The sequence below is a fragment of the Asparagus officinalis genome, unplaced genomic scaffold (assembly GCF_001876935.1).
Source record: "Asparagus officinalis unplaced genomic scaffold, Aspof.V1 AsparagusV1_Un433, whole genome shotgun sequence".
In the NCBI taxonomy this organism is placed as follows: Eukaryota; Viridiplantae; Streptophyta; class Magnoliopsida; order Asparagales; family Asparagaceae; genus Asparagus; species Asparagus officinalis.
Genome location: NW_017972698.1, coordinates 112,550 through 129,524, shown reverse-complemented (window position 1 = coordinate 129,524; position 16,975 = coordinate 112,550). Strand labels below are relative to the sequence as shown.

Here is a 16,975-nt window from a genome sequence, read left to right as displayed (position 1 = left end):
AATCCAGTTGGATATTTCAAATTAAGTGTCATCAGCAATTCCCCATTGAAGCAAAATTTCGAGGGAGCAAAAAGTGAAAAGAACAAAATGGTAGAAATGGTAAGAAGAAGAGTGATTTTTGCATAAAGAAGATACTACATAAATGTTGAAGACTGAAATCAAGAAATGTGGCATATATAAATTTTCAATTACAGAGATATGACTGTGGGGCAGTACACAGAATATCGTAGTTTAATAACAAACTTTAGCTTTTAGTTGGTAACCTTAAAGAAAGTCCACAAGATTATCATAGAGAAGCCTTCAATTGATGCAGTTTTCTTTTGGTAGAGCACATGGTTAGCAGAAAGTTCATGGGGCCTATTCTGTGATGAAATGGTTTTCACATTACACGAGACATCCAAGTAAAAAAAGTGTGCAGATTACTTGGCAAAGATGGGCAGTAAAAGAATCTTTTTTTTTCCAAAGGTACAGTACATGATACTAGAAGAGGTCAGCTGAGGTGCAATGGAACTGGAGAAACTCCTTTTCAGTGATACACCAATGACATCCTTTCGAGTTTAGAACATTTTCTCACTAAAACAATTATTTGTTTATTAAATGGTTGCTTTAGATATAATATGTTGCTTTCCATTATGATATGTTGTTCTTCACTTGAATAAACTGATGCTACACCTGTCTATCCCATTGCCCAAGATGTAGTGACTCATTGCTGTAGGTAAGTTGTGTATCTTTCTAATTTGATTCTTTATTTAATCACAAGGCAAGAGGATGGTTGAGAAAGACAGAAGATTTTCTTTAGAGCAGTGAAAAGATTATTCATCAGTATAAGTAGATTATTCATCAGTATAAGTAGCATCAAGATTTCCTAAAAAGATGAATAAAACATGACGAAAAAGTCAATAAATTACGTACAAGTGTGATGATACAATATTATGTGGTTTGTCTAAGGAATACCAGGCCTTCCTTATGTTGCCCTATTTTAATTTGTTCTTATAACCCAAACCGGAATTGAATCCGATACCGTGAGAGCCATATTGAAACCTCACAACCATTCGGATCACCCACGGTGAGTGCCTATGTGGCCTCTTATAAGAATGATATAATGATTTTCTTTTTTGCTTGTCTGCAAGTGCACACAGAAAGAAACTAAGGACGCTTAAGCGGAGTATCATAAGTATAATAATGCTGCAGTTAGTGGCTAAGTAGCTTGTTTTAGTACATGAAAAGAAACTAAGGAAGCCCAGAATAAGTGTCATCTGTAAAATCAAGAATGACCTGAATTTGGATGTCTTAATGCATCTATTCTTTGCATGTCTACAGTAGTTACAGCAAATAAAACAGTTCTGATCAGAGAGAATGGTCAAATGGAAAAGGGTAACATCTTATTTCATTTCTGCGAAAAATATTAAGTCTTAGATATTAAATGAGGGTCAGTATAACGTAGAATTCTCCCATGGATGTTCAACAAGTAAACATACACAAATGTGAAATACATACAATATGTACAGGCCGATGTTCTAAAAGGGTTCACATTCAGTGTCACTGAAAAATCAGAAATTTAAAAGATTAGACCTACCAAGCGATAGCTGCCTTTTGTAGGAAGTAACTAGAAACAGCAGCTCCAGCAAAAAAATGAGGATGGAACTCGCCCCGTTCTTTTGATATAATCCACTTGCTCAGCTGTTTTTGAAGCTTGTTGGTTTCTTTTAGCTTCTGCTGCTGCACGTTTCTCCTCAGCCTTGTGCCTCATAGCTTCTAACTTGCTCATGAGCTTGTCATGTGCGTAAGCCTTCATTCTTTCAACTTCAACCTGAAACAAGCATAAGCACAATAAGCAACAGTAAAAAAAGTAAATCAAGAGGTAATGGAATATTGCAGATTAAAATATACATGAAAAATAATTATTGCCTCTCTGTAGTTCCTAATAAGTGATCGATATATTGTTTTCCCAAAGACAATAAAAAGTCTTTTTATCAAAACAAATTCATGAATTATAATTTCAGATGGTTTTAACACCCATTGCCACATACATTCTTACAGCACAAACATACCAGTTGATCTTAACTTAGTCTCTGTCTCATGCTCATGGGCATCCTATCTTCTAAATTAATTATCACCAAGTAACCTCTTCTGGTTTATCTTACCATCCTTCCTTGACATGCAGGATTATATATGAAATGGTCGAAATACAAATATTCATGAGGCCGAAATGAAAACATATAGAGTATATATGTCCTCCAGTTTCTCCTTCATGTGGCCGTAACACCTTATAGCACTGTGATGAATATTAATGAAAAATTATCATAAAAAACACCCCATATGCAAATTCCAGGATGTCCATTACAGTTTGAAGTTTGAACTTAAAATGAACATTGGAAAACCCATTCTTTCTACCAAGTCTCTCTCGTTTGGAACTAGTAACATCAACTGGACCTAAAATTTAACCATATTAGGATCTATAAGCACTTATGTTACACGGAATGAGCTTCAAACATCTCTCTTGACAATGTTAAACTTGCTGCGAAAATAGTCCTTGATCATGGATATATTCCAACTTCAGAGGAGTGTTTTACAAGTTTAGCTGTTTTACCTAAAAGAGGCAATACACTAAAAATATACAGACAGGCTTGCTTATCTGTCAGAGTTTCCTCCCAAAATCTATCGCTTTCTTTAATCCCAACTCTTAAGTTTATCAAGGACAAGTAAGCACCATTCTTCCAATGCAAGATATGAATTCTTGCTAATTACAGTTAGAATAATATTAAAGATTGATATATTAGGAAAGTTAATTAGGATAGAGTCGGGAAGTTCTATGAATTCGCATCCTACTTTCTATGCACTTGCTCTATTATAAGTAAATGCTGACAATTTTTCTCTGAGATTAAGACAACTTTTTTGCCATAGCATGACATCAAAGCCCATGGTTCAATGGGCCTTTGTTGGATACTCTATTCGCTTGGATATTATATTGCATGGGTTAAAGCACTAGGTGGAGCACACTTTACGTTACATTTGGCCTGGGTGTAACTTGGCCCAGAATGGATTAGGTCTCCCTTGGGTGCAGATTGTCTCAGTTGCCTCCGGTGTGACTCTGTTCATGTGCGAAATGCTAAGTTGAGAGCTATCTCCATTCGCCATTAAGTTGCGGAATGAGGCTAGACCTGGACTCAACTAGATCCAATTTCTTAGGAGTGTCTTGCAACCATTCAATTAAAGTGTGGGTTAGATTTACAAAAAGGCATGAGGTATGGTTTACTCACAAGTTGGAGGAAGTGTTGGATATATATTGACCAAAATTTTGACCCTTGTAATTCTACCTACTTGCAATAATATGAAAATAAACGATAACTGAAATTAAAAATGGTAATTTCACCCTTAAATAAGAAGTGTTATCATAAGACTCATAGCCAAGCTCTTAAGAGGACGTCAAAAATCCAAGATAATGAGAAACTTGATCCCTTAAGCTCTCTCCCCGAACTCTTACAATTTATAATCCAATGATGTGATGTGGTTTTACAAATATAAGGGGCCTAAACAACCGCATACCAGAGTCAGATATAAATGAGTACATATCAGAAGGAATGTTGAACTCATTCACGAAATTTTGTAGTCTCGGTATTTAGTAGCATGGATATAGCCAGAGCACCTAAAAAAATTATACATGCAGAAGCCTTGACTGGAGATGATTGAAATAACAGCTCGTTATAACTGATGTATATCCCTACCCAGAAAGTGTCATCATAAAAAAAATGCTTACAAGGAAAACTGATATTCATGGAAGATAAAGAGCTCTGAAGCTTTAAATCTCCACAACAAATCTAATACAAACCATCAACTTGGGATGGCAATTGGTCTGTAGAATAACAGTATTTCCCCTGTTATAATGTACCAACAAGTCAGATGCCTAAGAAATAAGAAGATACCTGACTCCATGGACTTGACTAAGGAAGCATGGCTGTTTAGACCTCTCCTCAAGTGTTTCAATAATCAAGGAATGAAGATAGTAGGTAACATATAAATTACAATCAAGCCAATGATGCAAAGTACTCTCTCAAACTGGTATTTGCGAAGGCAACAAAGAATATTAGACACCTAACAAAGAAATTGTGAGCCTTTAAACGTTAGAATGAACTGTTGCACCCACCCTAAGACAAAAGAGTCACAAACAGTAGTTAACGCGTAAATTAACTACAAAGCACCATACTAGTCCGATATGGGTTCGCCCCCCCCCCCCCCCCACAAAAAAAAAAAAGAAAAGAAATAGAAATATCTCGTAATTTTGTGTTATGAAGCCTAACTGGTCTTAAACATTACATAATTTTTTTGAAATAACTCCGATACGTCATAACTCTATTTTATTACAAGCTACAATATGTTATTTGGATATAACTTATATTTTTTCAATATAAATTATTATAGAGACCTGAGAGTATTTCCTTTCTTAAGACTTGAAGTAATTATGCAATTACTATTGAATTGTTTGTTAAGTCTTTATTGATTAATTTGGGGATATCGTTATGTGATTATGAAAATATGAATGTGAATAATAAATAAATGTGAAATTATAAACAAGATGTAAATCTCTATGTTATACAATAAATACTCTATTTTATATTACTTAGCAAATCTGTATTACTTATTTTAAATCATATATATATATAATATATATATTATAATTTATATATATATAATATAATATATATATATATGAGAAAATGGGTATGCTTGGTACCAAGCACAAAATTGTGGCTTGATATCAAGCATACCTATATTTCTCTCTCTCTCTCTCTCTCTCTCTCTCTCTTCTCTCTCCTCTCTCTCTCTCTATATATATATATATATATATATATATAATTATTATATATATATATATATATATTGTGTCTTTTTTTGAAAATTTTTTCAAAATTCTTAAAGTTATTATGAACATCTTTTGCATAAAATTAAATAATAAGAAAATACATAAATTACATTATGCATTGTACTTTAAGCTATCAAGAGGCCTTAAAGTAAACATTGTCGTATTTTTCAACACTGCTTAAGTCTTAAGAGTTGAGAGTGTGTTCTTTGATTTTTTTTTTTAAACTTGAAATACATGTGCTTTTGGATTGATTTTTTTTTTAACTTGAGAGTTTGTCGCATTTATGATGTCTTTCTATTAAGAAATTGTGATGACATATTTGACAATTGTGATGTTATATTTGTGATATGATTCTATTCATTAAAATTGTGATGATTCTATTCATTAAAATCATTATGAATATTTTATATCTATTAAATATTTAAACTGACAGTAAAAACATGTAACCTGTGTTACGCATTACGTTATTTTGTATTTTTTGCGTTTAACCACACAAGAGGTAGAGCATTACATTAGGCATTATCATTTTTATGCAATTATTGTTTTCATCAACATTGTTTAGTTCAAAAGGAAGAAAAGATAATCATAAGAAAATTTTGGGCGAATAAGATTCATGTAGCAACCCTAAAAATTTGGGATGAAGGCTTTCTTGTAGTTGTAGTACAACTTACAAGGAAAAGAATCAAAGGATCTTGACTAGGGAAGTCTGAGCCTTTAAACATTAGAATGAAGTGTTGCACCAATCCTAAGACCAAAGAGTAAGAGGCAGTAGTTATATGCAAGTTAACTAAGTAGCACCATTCTAACCCAATACACTTTATTCTAAAGGAAAAAACAGGTGGAAAGTTTGGGAGGTCAGGATTCATGTAGATGATCCTAAAAACTTGGGATAAAGGCTTTGTTGTCATATAAAGAAGACCTATTTGTTAAGAATTAAGTTAGTCTGATAAATGTTGTTAGTCTACAATCTAACTTATTAAAGTTTCGGGTTATTTAGATATTAGTCCCTCAAATCTTCAATAATTGTATATTAGTCCCCCAAATCTTTGAAATTGCTCATAAGCCCCTCTAATCCTAAGGGTCTTGCAATTTGGTCCCTCAATGATGTTTCCCCCAAAACCCTGGCACGTTAAAAAGTTAAGGGGTATTTTGGTCATTGAAGGACCAAGTTGCAAGACCCCTAAGGTTTTGAGGGACATATGAGAAATTTCAAACATTTGAGGGACTAATATGGAATTATTGAAGATCTGAAGGGCTAATATCTAAATAACCCTAAACTTTATGAAGTTCCCTTGACATGATATCAAAGCATTAATATCATGTATAGTCGACTCAAAATTTTTGGATAAATGCTTCATCATTGCTATTAATCTACAAGAAAAAAATGTCAAAAGGATCCTCACTTACGACCTAATATTAAGAATTAGGTTGTCTGATACATGTTGTTAGTCTACAACCTATCTTATTAAAGTTTTAGATGAATTGTCCTTTTACATGATTTCATAGCAAGGGGTTCTACATTCAAACCTTGTTGTCTCTCTTTCCAAGCTAATTCAGGGCAGGAGGCCTTTCTGCATGACCCAAAGGTCCAGATATGAAGACTTAAAACTTATATGAACTACATATTCATTGATGTCTGAATTCTGTCTTAATCAGTTAACAACGCATGCTGAACAATTGCACGAAAAAGAGAAACCATTGGTAAACTATAAAGTTCGTAATTTTGTAACATTATCAAGTTAGGGGGGTTATTCATTGGTGTAAATTTAGGGATATTGGGATAATTTTTAGAACAACACTTTTTGATGTTATTCTTAGAACAACACTTTTTGATGTTATTCATTGGGGTAATTGAGTATGAATTTAAATTTATAGTGTTATTGGTTTGTTGGGATAATTGTGAGACAAATACCCCACTTTTCCTAAAATTATCCCAAATATATAGACTCCTTAGACCCCACCCATAAAATTACCTCAGAAGGCTTGCTGGAACAAGATGGGGTAAATTTGCCCTAGATCCCATCACGTTCTTCCGGCGTCATCTTCTTTCTCCTGCGGTGCATTCTCTTCTCCTTCTTTCTTCTCCATCACCCTCTCACCCTCCTCCACTAGCCTTACTCTCCTTCCTCCCATCTCTTTTCAACTTCCCTTCACAAGCTTTGATTTTGTTGCTGATTATCTGAAACAGTCTCACGCCTCCTCTTCAAAATCCATCCTTATAGTCCTCGTGACAACTTCCGACGCCTCCCTGCAGCAACGTCTTGTTTGAATTTGTCACCATCGAGGTACATGTTTGACCAAAATTTGGGAGATTTGATATCATGCTTATGGCTTTAACTTCTAATTATTTTGTGATTTTTTAGTTATATTTCTGAAAAGTTATATGATAAATTAAGATATTGAGAACAGACATGGAGAAACATTTAGATTTTTGGGAAATTTGCTTCATTAATATGATAAATTAATGAAGCAAGCATAAGACACGTTGAGAAAATTTTAAAAAGGAATTGGGCTTCTGTTGATTTTGGGACTGATTTTCTTAAACTTATTAAGTCTTGACAATTTACGGTGCTTGTGAGAGATATAGTGCTGAAGTTATCGTCTTGATTTTCACTCAGTATATGCTAACTGTAGGTTGGTGTGCATAATTCTGTGTCTAAAAAATTGCGGTCACAATCACATGACATCCCCCCCACACCTTTTATCTTGATTTTGGTGCATTAAAGCTATAAAAAGACATATTGCTGTGAACAAGGCTGTATGTAGTTCATTATCAAATTAGTTCTTACGAGATGTTGTTGCTGCAATTTCTCCTAGTTTCTTCAGCTTTTTTCACAAGATATTTGAAGTTTGATGCTTTCTCTTGTGAGCTATAATATAACCTTCCATTGATTCCAGATATGTGATATCTTTTCATTTTACATGGACAAATTATCAGATAATGACAAATTATAGGAATTGAATTCGAGATCACTTTATAGGCAGTTCATCTATCCATTATTTATGTGAAACATATGATGTATCATGTTATAATTAAGATGTAACATATAGAAGAAATAAAAACTGTTAGCCATTATTTATGTGAAACATATGATGTATCATGTTTGGATTGATTGAAAAACTTGCGAAATTGTGATAATTAAGATTTTATTTGTTAGCCATTAGATTCTAGATCAAAGTTTGTTAGCTATTAGATTATATTTGTTATAATTAAGATTTTAGTTTCATGACTAAGACTTCATTATATAATTGAAGTTTCTTTAAGCTATATTTGAACTCTTACATGTACATACTACATAAAACTATAGTCTTAGCGAGTGCATTTTGGTCATTATTGATATTTGCGTTGTAGGATGAATTTTGCTTCGAAAACTCAAAATGTGGAAGAATGCTCTCAAGATGGTGAGATGGCCAAAAAAGCGAGGTGTGACTATATAATATGATCAGAACAAGATAATAGAGCTACTAAGGCTTTTAGTGGAGGAGGTGAAGAATGGCAACAAGATGGATAATGGCAACTTCAAGAAATATACCATCACTCAAAATGTGTTGGCATTCATGAATGCTAAATTTGGAAGAACTTTTAAATTTGATCATATAAAGAATAAGATCAAAAGTTGGAAGAGGAAGATTGAACCAATTGAATTACTACTGAGGAACAATTTCCGGGTTTGGTTGGGACCTAATATCTCAAAGAATTACTTGTTCTGTTGAGGTGTGGGAAAATTACAAGCAGATTAGATTGTTAATAACCCAAAATTCCTAACTACATAATATCTTGTTATGTTTGCTAATTAAAAAAAAGAAAATTAATTTGTTATTTTTTTGACAGACTCATCCTAATACACCAATGTTTAAAGATAAGTTGTTTAAAAATTTTGAGGATATGCAGATGGTGGTAACCACTCAGTTAGTAGGAGAGCTGCTGGAGGCTTAGGAAGTAAGGGTGTAGAAAGTGCACCATTACATAATACATTGGATGAGGGTATATTTGATGATAAAATTGAACTTGATGCTATGGGTGAAGAAGAATCTACCCAACCACCAATAGATCCTCTACCACCTCCCCTAGTAGCACTCCAGGTCATGTCACTCCCGTGGCTGAATCTGTACCATCGACCTATCAACCTCTAGCACTAGCAGAAATGTTCGTAGAGCACCTTCCCGCACCACCGCCTCTGCATTGTCTCAACCCGCCATGCAAAAAATGACGAGTGAAATTACAATTATAAGTAAGGCTTTACAAGAGTTAGTCACAGAGGTAAGGTTGTTGCGAAGCCGCAACCAACCGTGAGTCGAGGGAGTGGCTTCAATTTCAGAATTTACTGATGAACAACGATTGACTGTCCTTAGTCAAAATATTTCCCAAGACGTGAAGGATATGTTTGTGAAGATGAATGATGGTCAAAGGAGAAGGTTTATGATTTGGCGACTAACTGGAGTTTTTCCAAATGACGACAATTACTATGCTTATTAATGACTATGCTTGTGGACTGTAGTTTAATGACTACTCTTATGGAGTTGTATTTTTGGGAACATAGATGTTGTTAGTTATATGCTTTTGGACTTTTATGTTAAGCACATGGATGCTTTGATGACTACATGGTTTTAAATATCATTGTTGTACATATATATGTATGTTAAGCACATGGATGCTTTGAATGGCAATTTATCTTTGTGAGCTCAAAGGATGATTATATGTTTTTCTACTATTTTACTCTTAACTTGATCAGATACATTTCATTTTCATCTAGATAGTAGTTTTGGTTCTAATTCTTAGTGTTCTGGAATTTTCAGAGTTCAACTTTCTAACATGGAACTTATATGCTAGTAGGTCTGGTTTCTAATATGGAACTTATATGATTCGATTGTTGAGATTATTGACTGAGTTGTTACTGTCATCCTTGTCTTTCGTTTGAATGTTCGTTGCTTATATTTTGGTTCTAATTCTCAGTGCATATGAAATATTTTTATTCTGATGGTCTTCATAACATCATTGATGTAATTATATATTAGAAAGCTGAAAACACATTATCAAATCAAGAGTAAATTGCTTTAAAATGTGGACCTATTTCAAACACCTGGAAACACATTATTAAATTAAGAATATTGTTGGTCCTGTCAATTGAATCCCTCATTATAGTACCTGTGAATTGTTTATTTTTCCTTAATTATAAAATTTTCCTTTTTCTAATTAACAATATAACTTGTCGAGTATTCGTTTGTTGTTGTTAAACAACATTACCTTCTGTGATTAAAATAGCAGTGAAAGTAATTGGTGAATATCTTGTAGTAAAAATAGTAGATAGACAGCCTTGTACTATTACCAAATTGAATTTAAATCTAACTATTAGATCTTGTAGTGAAAATCTAACTATGTTTTGATTTCATGATTAATACTGGATGGAAGATAATCAGAATATCTCTATTTTGCTATTTCACGAGGATACTGTTGATTATCTCCTCATTCGCATTATCAACATGGCTGTAATAATAGGAGGTCTAGTTACGAGTAACTCGCACCTCATATCACAAGAGGAGTTAAATCTACGCATCTCCCAACTCAGATATAGCGTTACGGACATTGGCCTATAATATTTGAAATCTAAGATGGAGAGCAATCCATGTGATTTTCGTCGAGTATATCGTATGTATCCAGTATCCAGATTGCTTCATAAAATTGTAAATGGTCTTGCGAGAACATTGGCATTTACAAGATACACAGTATATCAGCGTTGAGGAGATGGTTGCTATTTTCCTTCTCACTGTTACTTCAAATCAACGATATTGCATCACCATTGAGAGGTTTGATCGATCCTGATTTGCAGTCAGCGTCTGTTTCAATAAGGCACTCCAGGCCCTTATGTCATTAGCCCCTTGTATAATGGCTCCTCCTCCTACCGATCCATCAGAAAATGTCACATCCGAATCTCGTTTTTGGCCTTATTTCAAAGTAATGAAATTTAAATATACTATATAAATCTTCATTCATTATTATTATAATTTTAAAGTCATGTTTCATATATGTTAATGGGAATATATAGGACTATATCGGTTTTATTGACGGGACCCACATTCCATGTATGGTGTATGACGAGGACCAAACCCCATATCGTAATAGACATAGCTATCTTTCTTAAAATATCCTTGCGGCACACACATTTGATCTTAGGTTTCTTTATGTCTTAATGGGATGGGAGGGATCTGCCAATGATTCACAGGTCTTGAAGGATGCAATGAGTAGAAATGCATGCAGTCTTTCATGCCCAAATGGTAAATATTTTTTTATCAAATTGTTAGATTTTATATTTATTGATTACAATTCTAAAAAATGTTAATGCAAGTAAATTTTATCTAGTTGATTATGGTTACCCAAATAAGCTATAATTATTGGCTCCGTATCGAGGTACGAGGTATCACATTAAAGAGTTTGGCCCAGCTAACAACCATCAGCGACCACGCAATGCTCATGAGTTATTCAACCATCGACATGCATCTCTTAGAAATTGTATTGAACGTATCTTTAGAGTTTTCAAGTCTAGGTTTACTATTTTTAAGTCTTAACCTCCAAGTTTTCCATATCAGACTCAAAAAAGTATGATCTGAGCATGTATCGGTCTGCATAATTTTTTAAAGATGGAGAACTCTAACGATGACTTTGAAGTTTCCGATCTTCCTCTAGAGGCACCACACAATGTTGATCCGATTGATGGTGATTCTGATGAGGACGATGACCTACAAACTTAACAAGCACAGCGAACAGCTACATCATGTTGGAGAGAACAAATGGCAAACACAATGTGGGAGGATGGGATAAACGTAGCCCAAGGAGTCTAGAGCAAAGTTATATGTCGGTAGATTATATTTATGATAATTAAGATTTAAGTTAATGACTAAGACTTTATTTGTAATAATTGAGGCTTTATCATCATCATTGTAATAAATGTAGGAATGATTAAATAATTATTACAATTTAAAATCTTGTTAATATAGCATAATAGTTAAAATAAACATCAAAATATTCAAATATTGATTAATATTAATATTATTAATATTATATTATTATTATTTTATATTAAAATAATCTTAAAATTAATATTATTATATATTATTATTATTATTATTATTTATTCATGATTTGATGTAATAGCAAGTTAAACTTGAACTTAATTTATCTATAAAAATATCATATTATAAAAAGATGTCATACCAATTGTCCCACTCAAATTGTCCAATTATCCCATTTGACCTCATTTTATCCTTAATTTAACTCACTCAAATTATCCCATTGGGTAAAATTATCTCATTGGGACAATTAACCCAATTTGCCCCAAAGTACCCAAATGAATAACCCCCACCCCCCTAGGATTGAACTAAAGCTTCCCAAATTTAGAACCCAATAGCCTAAACCAAATATAATATGTCACGTGCATATCAACAATGTATTGCACTTTATGTAGACAATGTATCTTTGAATATATTTCCAATGAAATATGAATGAGAGCTATATATAAGTTTAAGTGTAAATTGCGAATAGACCCCCTATAGTATCACCTAATAGCAAATAGACCCATGTGGTTCTTTTTTGCAAAAAGACCTCCTGTAGTTCTATTTGTTGCGAATAGGCCCCCTGTAGTCTTGGCCCCCTATAGTCTTGGCCCCAAGTGCCAATACACCCCCTTAGTGAATTTTTCTATTCTTTTAAAAATATAAATAGCAATTGCATGTTTATCCTTGCCGATAGAGCTATAGGGAATCTATCCGCCCCCTTAAACATTTTAAACAATTTTAAGAGTAAAAAAATTCACTATGGGGTTCTATTAAAAAAATTCACTCTGGGGTTCTATTCGCAACAAATAGAATTACAGGGGATCTATTCACAACAAATAGAACTACACGGGTCTATTCACAATGATACTAAGGGGGGCTGTTCGCAATTAGTTTAATGATGAGCACAATTAGAATTCTGTACTAACTAACAACTAAGGCATCAATTAGATATAAGATGTCCATATATTATTAAAGTTGATGTCACACTTCCTCAATGTTCCTTAATAGGCAGGTAAAACGTCAGTAAAGTATCACTAGTTTTTGTAAGTCTCAAAGTACCTCAATTCTCCTCATTTCAGCTTCACTTCTTGCTTTCTGATGATTTTCCCATGCTTGGATTTTTATCTCTTCTTCTTTAAACCTGAAAACTCATCAATATCCTAAATTAGGTTCATATGAATTCTTAGAGCATACTAATAGAACATGATTAAAAATGGAATAGTCGGTTTAAATGTGCAGAATAAGTCAGTGAAGTTACCTGGCTAGGTATTTTGCTTTTTCTGCCTCCTCCCAGGCCGCTGCACAGCTTTGAATAACATCTTTAACTGGTTGGTCTATTGGCACCAATGACGAGGGTGCATTTCTCTCTTCCTCCTTGCTTGCCCATGCAGCAATGTTTGCCTTTCCTAGTTGTGTACCAAGCATCATTATCTCTCTTCTAGTTTTGATCTGCAACTCCTTTTCAGATAACTCCCTTTCTTTAGCTACATGAAAATTAGCTGACTCGATACGAACTGAACTAGAGGCAGTTCTTCGTGGTGTTGTTGGTCGAGATGAAGATGGACTGCGTATTGGTGTTGATGCTCTTATAGGAGTTCCTGTCCTAGATGGTTCTTGACTAGCAATAGGTGTCATTTCTGTGCCCATATCTCTCATCGAGACAGACCTAACTGTTGATGGGGGATCTACAAATGTTGTGGAAGTTTGAGCTGTTGTAGATGTACCATGCCGACTAAGGTTAACTGCATCAAATAAAATATACATAAGAAACTTTAAACAACTATGATAATGTAGAATTCTGAATGAGAATGGAATGAAGTTGCTAAGAACAAAATTAATATATTTCAAGATGTGTTTTCCTTACTTATTTCCTAACAGAATAATGCTTTCAGCAATTAAACTTATCCACTATCTATACAGTTCTAGTAATAGGATTCGAGAAGAAATATAATATCCAAAGAAAGTAGTTCAATTACAACTAGTTTAATTTTTCAACAGTTACTTCTTATATGAGCTTATTAAAGAATCAGAGTATTGTCTGGTGCTCAATCAGGTCAAGGTTTTAGCTCTTAAGTGAAACATAAACGAATAGTTACTTCTTACTACGACTTAGTGCAAATTTAGCAGAATCTGAACTTATATCCAATGCAAAAACAGCATTATTATAAATTTTTTAGAGTGTCTGCTAGTATAGCTCAAGTTAAAACCTGCATAAAATTAACAAACAAAAAGACAATAAACAATTATCATCATCATCTGAACCTTTTCTCATGAAAATGCAGTCAGCTGAAAGCATGACGCAAGTTGACAAACTCAAAAAGCAATAGGCAAATGGTCTATAACTGGATTGTGACCAAATGTCAGCCGTAAGTAAGGATAGGTGTTGAAGTTTCTGGCCATGAAAGCAATAAGCAAGTGGGAGCGCTTCCATAACCAATGTTTGAAAAAACTTTTTGAAATTTGCTTGAAAACTTTTTGAACAATAATCGCTTCAAAGCTCAAAAGAGAACCTATTTATCCCTTGAAGAGTACGCCTTATTGCTTAAAGCATAACGAAAGTGTGTGCTTCGTGCACCATAAAGCGCTTCTCTTTTGAAGTGCACGCTTTAAATAAGATAGGAGGATATAAAAGGTTTGTTGACTAAAATTAAAATTCTCCTGTGTATCTCCAGTATGACCATGTGACTATAAATAAGAGCTATTTAATTTATGTAGCTTAGATTATTGTGATTTGCATATCTATACTTTACATGTTTAAGTCTTATTTTACTAATTAGGGAATGAATGTATCTAATTGTATATTAATATACAACTATATATTATATGCTTTTAATATTTATAAATTTTAAAATTAATAATACTTAATTGATGAGGCTTACACCTCACGCTTTAAAGCTTATGCCTTACTTTAGAAAGGGGTTTGACGTTACTCTTTGTGCTTCCACTTTTTTTAAACATTGGCCATAACAACCTTGATGGCCAATTTGTGGACAGATGGCCAATTTGAGTCAGATTATAGACTCGGCTAATTCTGGCATAGGAACAACAGTGAACTGACAAGATATTATTACACGCCGCAATAATACTCAAACAAAGATTGAATCCACTCAGATGTGAGGAGTAAAGACTCAAAAGAGAGATGATGACAAAAATTTATATAGACAATCACATTCAACATTAGGGCACTAGTAAGCCAATGAACTAAATGGAAATACAATCTAAATTCAGCCAAACAAAAGAAAAGATCAATGTCTTGTTTTTTACTCTTATTCTACATCGACTTCAACGATAATATTGTGAACACGAATAAGCATATGCAAACCAAAACTATCTAAAATATCTAAGTTCACAATTAAAACATACAGAACACTAGCATTTTTTTTGTACCTGCAGCAGACTTAGAAATAGAACTCTCCACAATCATCGGCATCTTAGCACACGAATCCACTCCCGGATGACAAACCTCACTCTCCCAATCACCCCCTTTAATCTCTCCAATCTCCCTCTTAATCTCACTCCCATCAACTCTTTTACCATCCACATCCTCCTTAACCTCCATCACAACCTTAGTCACACTCTGCCTCCCACTCTTCTTCCCTTTGACAACCCTATTCGAGTTTGGGCTGGCAATCCACTTCTGCGCGTCGTCCCACTTCGAGGGCGCCGGTTTCGAGAACCCAGGCATCATCGACGACCGTGCCTTATGAAACTCAAACCCTAGAGCATCGTCCTCGAGAGATCTAGCCCTAGGAATGGCTACATTGTGGTTCTGAACCGAGCTCACCATGTTCACATCCCTGAACTCATCAGCAGAGCTCCCACCTACTCAAATTAAGTCAAACTCTAGTCAACATTCGAATTTTTATCACAGATTTTAGGGTTAAAGGTTACCTTACCTGGGTCTAATCCATCTTCATCGTCCTCTTCTACTTCTTCTTTCCTCTTCTTCTCGACGCCTAACAGCATGGCCCTGAGCTTGCGAGGGGAGAACCCGCCGCCCTGAGAGAGAGAGAGAGAGAGAGAGAGAGAGAGAGAGAGAGATTGAGTGCAATGTGGTGAGATTCTGGTGAATTTCTCGAAAATGGGATTAAAAATAGATCTTGATCACCTGAGGCGAGGGCTTCAGAATCCTTTCGTAGTCCATTTAAGGTTAGGGTTAGGGCTAGGTTTTCTCTTCTTTTCTTTTTTCTTTTCTTCTTCTTCTTCTTTTTTTTTTTTTTTTTTTTAAGAAACAGAGGAAACAGCGGCAATATTGCTTTTTTTTTTTTTTTTTTTTTTTTTTTTTTTTTTTTTTTTTTTTAAGAAACAGAGGAAACAGCGGCAATTTCGCGTCCGCTGCTGCAGCTCAGTAGTCAGTACCCTGATCTCAGGAGGAGGAGGAAGAAGAGGGAGAGAGGTGGGGTCGGAAATTGAACGGGACTGACGTTAGGTGAAAATTTACGGATGTGCCACTATTAGTAGGGGTCTATCTAGACATGGGGTATTTGCATATTAATTCTCTCTTCTTTTTTTCTTTGCACGTTCTTCCTTAATAATTCATTGATTGTGTTGGAAACTAAATTATTATCATTTAGGTTACGCCACAGATGCCTGAAGGTGAGTTGTTATTTAGGGTCTGTTTGTTTGCCTAAAAAAAAGTGGGAAATCAAAGAAATGAAAAACTATTTCTAAGAAGAATTGTTTTGGGAGTGTTTGGTTTGCAAAAAAAAAAGGGAATCAAAGAAATGAAGATGAGATGAGATTAGTTGTCACATTATTATAGGATGATGTGAGTGATTTTTTAAGAAAACTTGTTTTGATGTTGTTTGGTTGGCGAAAAAAAATAAGGAAATGAATTATAAGAAACCTATTTCTTGTAATAGGTTGTTTTCTTTTGTTTGGTTCATTCTTAAAAATAAGAAAATAGATGAGATGAGATGAGTTGTCATTATATTATTGGATGATATGACCCACACTTAAGAAAATTATTTTCCTAACTTTTTGAGAGGAAATGAGTGGAAATGAAATGTTAATAAGATGAGATGAGTTGTCACCATCTTAGTGGATGATGTGAGTGATTTGAAA

General features: G+C 34.1%; 1 protein-coding gene across 1 annotated transcript; it reads right to left on the bottom strand.

Annotated features, from left to right (window-relative positions):
• Nucleotides 1-1,365: 1,365 nt before the first annotated feature.
• Nucleotides 1,366-16,139, bottom strand: LOC109827784. Its single transcript, XM_020394802.1, has 6 exons — nt 16,020-16,139; nt 15,808-15,910; nt 15,299-15,733; nt 13,170-13,653; nt 12,971-13,052; nt 1,366-1,810 (listed from the first exon to the last, which is right to left on the bottom strand). Exons 1-6 carry the CDS (start codon nt 16,053-16,055, stop codon nt 1,607-1,609), a joined length of 1,344 nt encoding a protein of 447 aa, XP_020250391.1. The 5' UTR covers nt 16,056-16,139; the 3' UTR covers nt 1,366-1,606.
• Between the last annotated feature and the right edge of the window lie 836 nt (nt 16,140-16,975).

Coding starts and splice junctions, on each gene's coding strand:
- LOC109827784 (XM_020394802.1), bottom strand. CDS start 16,055: ATGGACTACGAAAGGATTCTGAAGCCCTCGCCTCAG. Junction 15,734..15,807: donor TGAAGATGGATTAGACCCAG/GTAAGGTAACCT, acceptor TAATTTGAGTAG/GTGGGAGCTCTGCTGATGAG. Junction 1,811..12,970: donor CTGAAATGAGGAGAATTGAG/GTACTTTGAGAC, acceptor TGCTTGTTTCAG/GTTGAAGTTGAAAGAATGAA.